The following is a 13314-nucleotide window of genomic DNA, read 5'->3' on the forward strand; positions in this document are numbered from 1 at the left end:
TAAAAATAGATTTTTCTCACTAGTGGAAGAGAATAAAGAGCCCAGAAATAAATCCTTTTATAGATAAGGACAGTTATTTCATGCTGAAGGAACCAAGAACGTAACATGGAGAAAGGGAAGTTTCTTCCTCAGAAGGCGCTGGGGGAGTTGCAGAGCGTGTCCACACGCAGTGGGGGGAGGGTGGAGGAGGAGAGGGGGAGAGAGGGAGAGAGAGGGGAAAGGAGAGAGAGAAAGGAAAAGAAAGTGCACCACCATCTTAGACCATACACAAAAGCTGACTTAAAATAGATCAAAAAGTTGCCAGGGGCCAGGCTCCAAAGGGCCAGAGACACAGTGCAGGGGTTAAGGTGCTTGCCTTGTGTATGGCCGATCGTGTCATCCTCAGCATTGTGTGGCCTTCCAAGCCATTCCCCGGCACCGCCAGGTGTGACCCAGCACCACCCTCCAGCCCCCACCACGCCCAGGAAACTTGGATAGCCACAAGATCAACCTAGACCAACTTAGATCATCTCGGTCAACTTAGAGTCCACACGATACATCCAAGAAAGAGTTCTGTGGTAATGCTTTGATGTCTTTAGTGATTAGCCCTATCAACAAGGGAAATTGAGCAAAAGTTAACAGTGGATGATATCAAATGTAGAAGCTCATTCATTGGACAGAAACTTATCACCAAAGCAAAAGTATACCCTATCTTCAGTGTCATTTTCAGTAGGAGAAAGTATTTGCCCACATACACTCTACACCTCTACACCTGATGAAACAGCTATTACACAGACCCCCCCATATGTATATATATGTATATGTATGTATACGTATGTATTTCACAAAACGTGGGGTCTCGGAAGTCTCTCTGACTCAGAACACCTGCCTTGCAGGTGTGAGGCCTCAGGTTCTAGCCTGGGCTGCTGTGTGCACTGTGAGTAAGATTCTCAGTGCTGCAGATTATTTCTGGGCATAACACGTCAAGGTGTGTGTGAGCACCACCTCTGAAAGGTGCCGTTCTTGGAAGGCACCAGTGCAAGTAGCAGAGCCGGAGATGTGTGGTCCTCAGCTAACCTTGGCCGCGTTTCTGGCTGACCGACTCTAGTGAGCACCCCAACAGAGAAATCTGCGAGCACCACGTCATGCGTGTGTGTGGCCCTGGCCATCACGACAGCAGCAAGAGCGAAGAGGAGGTGGAGGAGAGGAGAGTCTGCCGAACTCAGCCACCACCGCCAGACGCTCACGTCCAGCCTCTCAGTACCTGGGGAGAGGAGCTGGAGATGCGCTGCCTCCCGGACGGGCCAGATGGCCGGCAGGCGTGAGGTCTGCTGGGGAGCACTGGCCGTCGGGCACTGTTGCCGCACGCCAGGGAGAGCGTTCTCTGTCACGCCCAGGAGGGACAAGTGCGGATGGAGACGGACACCGCTCTGTGATGGGAGTGTGAACGGGCTCGCTCTCGAGACAGCAGTACGAAGGTTTCTCGGCAAACCCTCTGCGTCAGCAGCCCTGCCCCTAGGGATACACTCAAAGAGCACTAAAAGCTGCTTCAGAAAAGGGGTGTGTGCTCCTGAGTTCAGTGAAGAGCTTTTTCTCTAGCCAAGACTTAAAAAGGATTCTGTCACTGAATATCAGATACGTGGATAAAGAATATAAGGCATATATCCAGGACAGGACCCTACTTGGTTGTGAGGAAAGGTGACATCTTCCATTTTGCTACAACGTGGACGGAGCTAAGAGTGTGCTCTGCCAAGCCAAGAAAGAGAAACACTGGTGCCAGATAATCACATGTCTTAAAAAAATTTTTTTGTATTGAATCACCATGTGGAAAGTTACAAAGCTTTCAGGCTTAAGTCTCAGTTATACAATGCTCAAACACCCATTCCTTCACCAGTGCACACATTCCACCACCAGGAACCCCAGTATACCTCCCCCACCTCCCGCCTGTGTAGCTGGTAAATGTCACTTTACTTTTCTCTTTACTTTGATTACATTCAATATTTCAACAAAAAACTCACTATTATTGTTTGGAGTTTCCCCCTCCAAAGTCGGACCTGCTGGAAAGGAAGCATTTGATAATTTGTTTCCCATTGCTGATAAAGAAGGGATATGAGGTGGTGCGGCCACAATAGCGGCTGCGCGGTTTTGGACTTCTGTATTTTCGTAACTAAGTCCAGGGAAATTTCTTCCAGAAATTCCATCACTGCAAGCTCGTACCTCCCTTTTGTGGTGGTCATAAGATGGCAACCGTGGCTCAGTTCACAGTCTAGGGACATTTCTGCAAGAAGCTGCTGGTGCCCAAAGTGGTTTAGCTGGCCTCCGGGGCCGTGGTCGTGCCTCAGCGGCCAGGGTTACATCTCAGGCGATAATCACATTTTTATGTGTTATATGACAAAACAAATGATGAGAGAGACAATATGCAATGGATTGTGTGACAAAGTAAAGTTACAGGATAGGGTGGGCTGAAAGCAATACTGTTGATAAGATCTTTTTAAGAGTTAACTTTACTCACTTAATTTAGAGAAATAATATACTGTGAAGATACTGTGAATTCGTTAGTACTTATGAGTCATTGATAGCAAATGGATATTCTTCACAACCTCCAAGTTTATTGATCCTTTTCACATAGAATTCTTAAAAAAATTAATCCTTAAAAAATACTAATTAAGTAGGTTGTATTCTTGCCTTACAAATGGAAAAACTGTGACCCAGGGAGACTGGCGTGTCTAAGATCATATAACTGAAGTCTAGAGCCAGATCTGCATCTTGGTCTTTTGAGCCACATCTCATTACTTCCGACACTCCGCAGCTCTTCCTCACGTGAAAACTGTGCAGAGCAGTATTCGGGTAGGGGTGGTCTGTGCACATGGATGCTGTAGAATATACCAGATCTTAATTCCCTTTCAAAGTATGCTTGCACTTACAGGTTTAGCTTGTGTGTTGCGTTGTCTTTCGTTCCTGGACCTAGTGAAGATATGTCATTTAAATTCATACAAATATATACATTTAGTACCATCTGGACAGTTAGTAGTGGTGGTGAGTTTAGTGTGTATCTGTGTTCTCTGAACCATAAGATGAATAATACAAGTAAATTGAAATTGTTTGATGTTAACTGTTGTGGACTTTTCAATTTCTAGTTCTTTTTTCTTCTTATTCTTTGTTTCCCTTTTCTTCATGTTGGAAATCTTTCTTCTGCTGCCTTCTTCTGTCAATTTAAAGGAAAATCCCTCCTAAACGGTAACATTTATGTTGAATATTTGTGCTGTGATCTTATATTTGCATATATATCTTTTTTAAAACTTATTTTTTAATTGAATCACTGAGATAGACAGTAGCAAAGTTGTTCATAATGGATTTCAGTCATACAATGTTTCAACACCCATCCCTTCACCAGTGTATGTATGTCCCTTTGTTAATCTAAAAACCTTTACAGAGCGTTTAGAAGGATAGGTTACTGAAAAATTGAGGTGTTTACCCGTGATATGTGAGATTGGGTGCTAGGTGTTTGTACTGGAAGTGATGTTGCTTAAAGAGGTTATTTTATCCCGAATGTGAGATAAGGACTTCATGTTCGGTATTTCCCTTTTCACCACAGCCCCCCGAGAAAGCACATTGTGGAGCGCAACACGGAGTTTTATCACGTGCCGACACACAGTGACGCTAGCAAGAAGAGGCTGATCGAGGACACTGAGGACTGGCACCCGCGGACGGGCACCACCCAGTCTCGCTCCTTCCGAATCCTCGCGCAGATCACCGGGACTGAGCACTGTGAGTGAGCACTGGGGGCTGTCAGAAATGAACGTGGCCCTAGAGGGTGGACTGATGAGAGTTCCTGGAAAGCAGTGACTGACCTCGGAGTGTGCTGTGCGGTGTAGGCTGTCACGCGGGGTGCCAGCAGCTGTCCGTCTGAGACCCCCAGGGGAGGTCCCACCAGTGAGGGGAGCAGCACGTCAGCGTACTGGGGCCCGTGGTGACAGCGTGGTATGGGGGTGGCTAAAAGAGCCTCGAATAAAGTCCTCTGTGCAACCGAGCCCCCTGGGACTGAATGGCACAGGTAGGAGCGGAAATGTTTTTTAAAGTTCGAAGAACAAAATAATACTGAATATTGCTTACTGTATTTCAGTGAAAGAATCTGAAACCGACAACACGAAGAAGGCAAAGTAAGTCCACCCTTTGTCATGAATTGAATGCTTTCAGTGAATGGTCTCAGTTTGATTTTCACATTTTCAAGTGTGGTGTGGCGTTTTGTTTTTGCTTCTAGAAGCTAAGCATTTAGCTGGGTTTCTCCTATGTAACATAAATGTACAATTTACCATTTTTTGAGTCTGCTCCATTGTTTTTGGGGCTACTCCTGGCTCTGCACTCCTGGCAGTGCTCGGGGGGGACTGTATGGGGTGCCGGGGGTCGAACTCGGTTGGCCTGTGGAAGGTAAGTGCCCTGCCCGCTGTGCTTTTGCTCCAGCCCACAGTGCACCAGTTTTTGAGCAGCGTGTGCCTGGCTAGTGTCTGTAGGGCCTGAGTGCTGATTAGTGGAGGAGTGCTGTGCTGATGCAGAGCTCTGGGGTGAGATCCTGTGCTGTCTCGCAGATACTTGGCTTGGGGAGTAAAGCTGACGTTTGCCAAAGGACTTTGTGGATTAACATAAAATCTCTACCCTCAAAATCTATTAAAGAAATCAACTGTGAAATTATGCTTTTAATGGTGCATGTTTTCTGCATGATGAACTAAGTGTAGAAACTTCTTTCTTATGACTCTTCTATCACTTTCCCTCCTCTCTTTCTTTCTTTCTCTCTTTCCTTCTGTTTCCACAGGGAAAAGATCCCCCTTCACGTCTTTACTCCCAAATATACAAAGTTACGTGACTGGCACCACGAAGTCTCAGCACGTGCACTTAACGTACAGTGATTTGTGAGCTTTGCACCCCTACCCAAGCAGCCAGCACAGATCATTCAGTCTATTTTTCAAACTTCCTAGCAAAATCTGTATTAAATTTTCTTTATGAAAAATTGGATTTTTCTATATTTTTCTAACAATTTCTTACAGTTTTTGTTAGTAGCTCACAAATGTTTAACCAAGAAAACAAATTAAGGACTAGATTGCATTTAGTGGATTTACATATATTTTACCTGTTATTAGGGCATAAGCCTTGAAAAAATAATTCTTCCTCTATGTTGAATTTGGTCATTTGAAGATGAGATAGATGAAGCAAATATCCTTATCTAATTTGGAAAATACTTCATTTGTGTTATCACATTTACCAAGATGACTTTTTAAATGTATTTTTACAATATTTGGAAAGAGGCTGTAAATGATTCTAAGGAACTCTGAGGATGTGAAGCAGAGCCGACTTCATTAGAGCAGAGTTCACTGCAGACGTGAGTATCTGTGAAGCAGACGCGAGTCAGTTTAGCTGTAGGAAGAGAAGGAGGCTGGTTTTAGGTCCTACAAAAGGAAAGGGAATCCTCCTACTTCCGTAGGAAAATGCTATGGAGTTTTTGTTTTGTTTCGTTTGGTGTATTTCAAAAATCCTATTTTAACAAAGAAGGTATTTCTAAGTTGGTAGGTGTTTTTAAGGTATTGATAATTATTAGCCATTAATTAGTAAGGTAAAGATAGCTTTGCTTTTAAATCAGGAAATTAAGAGAAGCAGTATGAATGGTTCTTTATATATGACATCACAAAGTATTTTGCTTAGTGATATGAACTGTTGTGCATTGCTGCTGTTTCTAGGAAGCTTATGTAACACAGGCAAGCTGCGTATTTTATTAGATGTGCTTTCTGTCTTATAATGGAATGTACTGTTAGTCCTAAATTCAGTAATTACTGCATTTACAGTTTGGAAAAGCATTGTAATAAAGATACCTGTACCTTAGTTTTGTACTTGTTTTCTGTTTTTTGTTTTTCTTTAATTGAGTCTCTGTGAGATACATAGTTACAAAGCTGTTCCTGCTCCTTTCAGTCATACAGTGTTCCAACACCCACCAGCGCCCCTTTCCCACCTCCAAAGACCCCAGTTTCCCTCCTGCAGCCCCCCAACTGCCTGTCTCTGTGGCAGACACTTCTGTCTCTGTCTCTGTGTCTCTCTTTCTGTGTCTCTTTCTCTGTCTCTCCTTCTCTTTCTGTCTCTCTCTGTCTCTTTGTTTCTGTCTCTCTGTCTCTCTGTCTTCTCTGTCTCTCTGTCTCCTTCTTATCTGTCTCGCTCTCTGTTTCTCTCTCTCCTTGCTGCCCCCTTGGGCATTATTTAGTCTGCAATATAGATACTGAGAGTTTATCATGTTTGCCCTTGACCTCCGTTCAGCACGCAGTTCTACCCAGAGTGATCATTCCAACTCTCCTTGTCACAGTGGTCCCTTCCCTATCCCAGCTGCCTTCTCCCCCAGCTCCAGATGCGGCTTTCTGTTGTTTGAAGTTAGTAGTAACATTGCCTTTCAACACTTACTAGAATATCACTTTGATATTCTGTTGACATTTCCTTTGGGAAACTGTTAGAAATTTTGTGATGTATTATAAACATCTCAGCATGGAGTATAATAGGTATTTTTCAGAATAATTACATTAATATAAAATATCAATGACAACATGTAAATACTGTATATTAGTGATACAGCATAAAATTAAATACTTATGTGAAAGTGATTACTGAAGGGTCTCTCCCACATTCAGAGTTTTTCTTTTTTTTTTTTTGAGTTTTTAAAATTTTTTTCTTTGTACACTTTAATGTAACTATAAACTAGGACTACTGCCTGAAAGTATAGAGAAACTGTTATTTCCATTAGTGATTGCTTATTGATTAAAATTTGGCATACCAGATGCATTTGACAATAATTTATTTAAAGGTTTACTTATATGGTTTACTTATATTGTCTTTATTATTTTTTTAATTGAATCAATTCTTCATTGTTACATCATTGTTTCTATGTTTTGATCTCCAAAGAAATTTTCCTTCTTAGACCTGGAGCTCTTATGCCTAATAATTCTTCATTGTTCTCTAAAGATGATGCTTGAAAAAAAATGTAGAATCAATTTGTCATTAAAATAATGGTCTGATAGAGTAAATATACTATTTTTCATCAATCACCAAATTCTAGAATAAGTAGAATTATAGAAAGAGAGCTTTAGTAAAAATGGCTTCTCTACTACAACAAAAAATGTATAGAACTTTGTGACTTAAAATGGTTACTGGTGAAAATAAGAATTTGATAACCTACCTACTTAAAAACACCTAACATTGCATTGAAAACAGACTTAGATTAATGATATGATCTGTATTTGAGTATGAGGGTTGATATTTGGCCAGCATCCACAGGAAATTCCATTTGACCCGTGAGAGACTGAATTCGTGTACTCGTAAATCCCCTGAGACATCTTATATTCCAAGCTCCCCATCTCACTAAAACTGTAAAGGCATGTTGCAAAAATATAGTGAGTTTAGTCACCAAATTTAATTCAATTTTGTTTATCTCTTTTTTATGAACTTTATCGTAGACTTGTTTTAAAGCTGGAAAGTTGCAATATTTTACCAGTCAAAATATGAAATGCTTTCCACACAGAGGAATTCTGGGAGTGATAAATAGGTATAGGTATTTAGAAATCAGGTATTGTCCGTTCCCCAAGCCCCTGCCAGGAGTGATCCCTGAACACGGGGCTAGAAGTAAGCTCCAAGTCTGGCTGGAGATGGCCCAGACCTCCCTCCTGTTTCCCGGGGGGAAGATGTTGTCAATGAAATGGATCCGTGAGATGGGGAGCTTGTCAATGAAATGGAACAAATAAATAGGGTCTATCTTAAGTGAATGTATTAAGTACTTCTTTCTGGGAAGCAGCATACAATTTTATGAGAGTTTTTATGCAGCAATCGAGAACCAAATGTATCACAGCATTATTTTTGCTGGGAGAAAATAATGTACTTTTCACAGTATCACATTTGTCATTTACCATCTTTATGTATGTAACAGGTATGTGCATATAACCCAGATATAGAAATACATACAAACTCTGCTGCTCCCACTTTTAGAAGCTTCCCGTTCTCCCCTGGGGTAGTGTTGCTGTTGTCCTCGAGATGTGAGGGGTCAGCACTCACCTGGCAGGACCGGGAAGGCCCTTCGGGGTGCTGGGCTGCAGGCGCCTTGTAATGCTCTGAGTGATTCCGCAGAGAGGAGAGCCGTCCTCTCCCAAACGCCAGTGGTGGCAATGGGCAGGGATGGCTGAGTGCGAATGACGCCGGGCTTACTGATTTCTCTCTAGAACTTCGTCCTCCCAGCTCATCTGCGCTGCACAACTCCACCCAGCAGAGACAGTCTGCTCATTTCTGAAGTGACATTTTTATCCTCCTCTTAATGCCTCTTTCACTGAGTTGCCTTGTGGATATTTTTCTACACGGCCTGCATCTTCAACTGAGTTGTAATAATATAAATGAGAAGGACAAGACATTCTGATAAACGTACTATTTCCTGGAAGTAATCTTAGACATATAAACACTCAGGAAGCAGAGACATACGTAAGGAAGACATTCAGTTTTAAATATCACTGTCACTGTCGCCCTGTTGCTCATTGATTTGTTCAAGTGGGCACCAGTAACACCTCTCATTGTCAACTGTTTTTGGCATATCCAATATGCCCCAGTAGCTTTCCGGGCTCTGCCATGTGGGCGCGATACTCTTGGTAGCTTGCCGGGCTCCGAGAGGGGCGGAGGAATCAAACATGGGTCGGTCACGTGAAAGGCGGACGCCCTACCGCTGTGCTACCGCTGTGCTATCGCTCCAGCCCCATTTTTAAGTATACAGGGAAATATAAATATGATTCAAACAGTGTGAAAGCAATTATTATAGTTGTGGACTCACCTCTGATACTTAGCTCAGGCTACTGTAAGAAGATGACTTGGTGGCTTGAGTGGGGCAATATAAAAATTCAGGTCCAAGGTGCGAGGAGGGTTTGTTTCTGGGGAGACTTCCCTCTGCGTGGCAGATGCCCACCTGCTTATGTCCTGGTGCCCCTCCTCGGTGCCAGGCAGAGAGTGAGGGCGCTGCGGGTCCCTCTCCTTCGAGGCATGTCCGTATCCGAGTAGGGCTCCGGCATCCTGAACTCTGTGCCCGAGTTCCTCTCCAGGGGAGACACACACGGGCCTTCCCACTAGCAGGGCAGCCCCTTTCTGCCCTCAGCTGGACAGCGTCTAAGGAAAGGTCACTCCTGAGTAGAGTCACCGGGTCCCAGCTGGAAGCACTGCTAGCGCTGATGTGCATTCTCCTTTCCCGAAGTGACAAGCATGTGTCTGTGATTCTAGTAAGGGTACATGCTCTCTGAGTGAAAGAAATCCCACCACATTGGGTGCTTACCAAGCACTGTTGTGGGTTAAAAGAATTGTTGTTCTTTAGACTATATAACTGCCAGAGCTGCTGTTACCTGACTAATGCTGGTTAGTTCAATATTTATGTTGAGTATTTTAAAATTAAATGAATTTTTTCTGTTATTTTTCTTTCTGACTTTGTTTTCAGTGATTCTTGTAATAAGATAATACATAACTAATTTCAGGATTAAATTTGAGATCTTTGTGTTTTGTTTGAAGAAATGAAAGAACTCTTATCACTAGTAAAGGTGAAAAATTTAGAGTCTAGTATTTATTAATTAAAAGGAAGAACCTTATTACTAGTGAGATATCAGTAATGGAAAGCCTCTATGTGATCTACTAGGATAGAGAATTGGGGAGGCCATAAATATTTCACCGAAGAATAACGCCTTAAGTAGCTGTGCCAGGGGTCCGGAGAGATAGTACAAGTGGGTAGGTCACTTGCCTTGCCCCCGGCTGACCTGGAACCAGTCCCCGGCACCCCGCATAGCCCACCAGGTGATCCCCCAGTGCAGAGCCAGGCGTCAGCCCTGAGAGAGCAGCCGGGTGTGACAATAACAGGAACAAACAGACGGAAAAATAAACTATCAGGCCCCGGAATTTCCTTTTATTAGGCTTGCTTCCTCCCCTCCCTCCCTCCCTCCCACCCTCTCTTCTTGTTTGTTTTCGGGCCACGCCTGGCAGTGCTTGGGGTTTGCTCCTGACTCTGTGCTCAGGGACCACTCCTGGCAGGACCCAGAGGACCACACGCGGTGCCAAGGCTAAAGCACGAGACTTTTCTGCAGTAGCCGTCCAGTGTTGCCCGCACTGTTGTTACAGAGGTTTCCTCGCTCCACTCACGGTTCTCGCTCCCTTCCCAGAGATTCAATGATCGAATATTGGAGGGTGTGTGTGAGGGAGCACTAGGCTTTTTCCTTTTTTAAGTTAAATGATGCTTATTTTTAGCTCACCGTTTTCTCACTTTCTTCTATAAAGTAAAACACATAATAAATAAAGCAGCATTTTGTTTCCTAAAATAAATCCTCATGATCCAAGCATGTTTTTGTCTTATTTTCTTTGCTCAAGGAAGATGAATTCTGATTTTTTAGAAAATGTGGTCAAAAATTAAAATGTATTATATGTATAAATGAACTGCCATCAGCACGAAAGTGACTACCTCTCCCCTTCGTAAAAAAAGTGTTTATACTCTGGTCACACATTACATAAAACTGAAATAAAAGAAGAAAACATTTTCTAGACTGTCCTACAGCACTACTTGATTTTTTAGTTGAAAGCCTTCAAAATGGAGTTTAGGTACTAGAACAGACCAGAAGTTACTTCCTGAACAGAACTGCATTCATTGAACATTTAAAAAGCTTAAGCTCAGAAATATTTCTGAACATATTCTTTTTTGTAGCACGTTTAAAAAACATGTTTCTTTATAGATAATCACAATTCCTTGATCTAAGGAACAGTTCGTCAACAAGGTGCCATGACTTGATTGTCACTGTGTTTCACAAGTATGCTGACTCACATTGCAGGTTCTAGTGGAGAAACAGTCCAGTTGGAATTCTTCTCGTGGGAAGGAACGATGCATCTGAGTAGGCGGCGGGAGGCTGCCGTCCTTCATGAGCACGCAGAGCAGTCAGGAGTCCTCCCTCCTCCCCACCCGTGTTTCCGTTAGGGAATACTCAGGCACAGGCTGCGTGCTGTGTGCTCTAGAGAGCAGCCACACTTGGGTGCCGGGGACTGGTTTTTAAAATAAGAATAAAATCGCAGCGGCCAGGTAGGATCTCTGACCTAGAGATCTAGATCTGACCTCTACCTAGATCTAATCTAGATCTAACCTCTATCTAGAAAGTGTGTTTGCAGACTGGGAAATGGGATCACAGGCCCAGAAATGTTCCCATTTATGACCCAGGTATAAGGTTTGTCCTCTGCCCAATTTGGAGTATTTATCATTGATCTTTCATCTTCTACTCGTAGACCGTGCTGTCCCGTGAAAGACTGATGAGATGACTGCAGTGTAAAGATTGCCATCTATTGAACATAAGGAATTACTGCACTTGTGTTTCCTTTAGAAAGTCTGCAGCTATGGTGATGGGTGTCATGAATCCTGTGTGCAAGTAGAGGTGCTGAGTTCTGAATACGGCCACTTAATGACACCTGTTAGGGGGGAGCTTTGATCCCTGGCACCCCACCCACGTGCTTCTCCAAGCACCACAGTGATCTCTGCGTGCAGAGCCGGGAGGGAGCCCAGAGCATACCTAGGTGTGGCCCCAAACCGACCCCCCCAGCCCCACATCAAACACAGAATATTGAAGGAACAGAATTCTTACCTGTTTTATGTACTCCACATAAAATTATTTAATTCTGAAAATATTTATGGAATCTTGCCTCAGTCGGGAACTGCTGACAAGTGTTTTTCAGTTAAGAATGTACAGTACGGAGGTCAGAGCAGCAGTGTGGTGGGCAGGCGCTTGCCTCACACACTGCTGACCTGGGTTTGATCCCTGGCGCCCCGTGTGGCCCTCCAGACCCACCAGGCGTGGTCCCTGAATGTACACTTTGGGGAAGTCTAGCAAAAGCAGACTTGTAAAACATGAAGATTTTAGGCTTGGTCTTCAAGACCACGTTCTCCCTTTCACACTGACTTCGCCTGCTCATCTCTGTTGTCCTGCTCGCCTGTGCTCTCTCTGGAACACGTACTTCTGTCTGTCTGCCCGCACGTCTTTCTCAGTAAGTTTCAGTAAAAACTATCTTGCTTCACACACACACACACACACACACACACACACACACACAAGTTAGAGAAAACTAAGTTCAAGATGAGTCAGTTATATCATATGGCCCCTAAAACTATAAGTAGGAGCCATATGAATGTTACTAAAAAATAGTAACAGTCTACACTAGTAGAATCTCTTGTAGCTTATTATGTTTCATCCTGGGCATTAATCTCTAATACTATATAAATGATCCCAAGAAAGCCAGCTTAAAAATCACTGGGGCAGTTAAACTGTTTGAGTAATTGATTGAACTGATAACATCACCTAGTTCCTTTTTTTTTTTTCCTTTTCTTTCTTTTTTTTTTTTTGTTTATTAATGTGTCACTGTGAGGGTACAGTTTCAGAGTTTCGTGCTTGTGTTACAGTCATACATTACTCGAGTACCCATCCCTCCACCTCTGCCCATTCTCCTCCTCCGATGGCCCCAGGGTCCCTCCCCCCCACCCCACCCCGCCCCTGTGACAGGGAATTCCTTTTTGTTCTCTCCTTTTGGGTGTTGTGGTTTGTAATACCTGGCGAAGAAGATATAGCCGTGCACTCAGGTCAAGGAACTGGGCCGTGCACTCAGGCCTAGTGTAAGAGCACACCTAGTTCCTTGGCCTGAGTGCACAGCCTAGTTCCTTGGCCTGAGTGCACGGCTATATCTTCTCGGCCAGGTACACTTCCTTAAGTGCCACGCCTCCAAGGTTACAGTAGTCTCAGCTGTTTGTTCTCCACTGCTTATAATGAGTCAGCAAACGTTTGTGCTGTTCTCTGCTGTAGGTGCTCAGTTCACAGTATCGAGAAGGTGCTCTCGTAGGCATGATAATGCAGCGTGCATGTAATAAAAAGCAAATAAACAGCTTTGCACTGTAATGGGTTCTGTCGAGAAATACCGTCGAGCAGTATGGCGCGTGTAATCAGGGACTGGGAGGACTAAGGCCACTGGACACTGGGAGGGGGAAAGTGACCAGAGATCGACAGACTCAAGTGCAAAGGAGTCCAAACCAAGCAGGAACCCGAGGGCATGGAGTGAAGCGCCCGGGCTGGACGGGCACGGAGGGGGATGGGCAGAGCCCAGCCAGGGGCTGGCAGAGCTTTCCCTGCGAGCTTTCTCTCACACACAGATTCCTGTCTCCGGGCTGGAGCACAGCACGGCCAGGCGGGTGCTTGCTTCGCACCAGCTGGCCAGGGCTTGGTCCCTGGCACCACGTTTGGTCCTCTGGCCTTGCCAGGAGTGATGCCAGAGCAC

At 44.1% G+C, this 13314-nt stretch overlaps 1 protein-coding gene across 9 annotated transcripts in view; it reads left to right on the forward strand.

The window, feature by feature from the left end:
- Nucleotides 1-13314, forward strand: part of PDLIM5 (PDZ and LIM domain 5) — a 170188-nt gene that overhangs the window by 104459 nt on the left and 52415 nt on the right. For 5 of the 9 annotated variants that reach the window (XM_055140585.1, XM_055140586.1, XM_055140588.1 and 2 more), the window contains 3 exons: nucleotides 3199-3216; nucleotides 3575-3747; nucleotides 4103-4139. In XM_055140585.1, the coding sequence (XP_054996560.1) occupies nucleotides 3199-3216; nucleotides 3575-3747; nucleotides 4103-4139 (228 nt within the window). Of the gene's footprint in view, nucleotides 1-3198; nucleotides 3217-3574; nucleotides 3748-4102; nucleotides 4140-4789; nucleotides 5828-13314 lie in introns of those variants that run through there. The other 4 variants (XM_055140587.1, XM_055140590.1, XM_055140593.1 and 1 more) reach the window with 3 other exon arrangements.

Source organism: Sorex araneus, chromosome 5 (genome assembly GCF_027595985.1).
Source record: "Sorex araneus isolate mSorAra2 chromosome 5, mSorAra2.pri, whole genome shotgun sequence".
Classification (NCBI taxonomy): domain Eukaryota; kingdom Metazoa; phylum Chordata; class Mammalia; order Eulipotyphla; family Soricidae; genus Sorex; species Sorex araneus.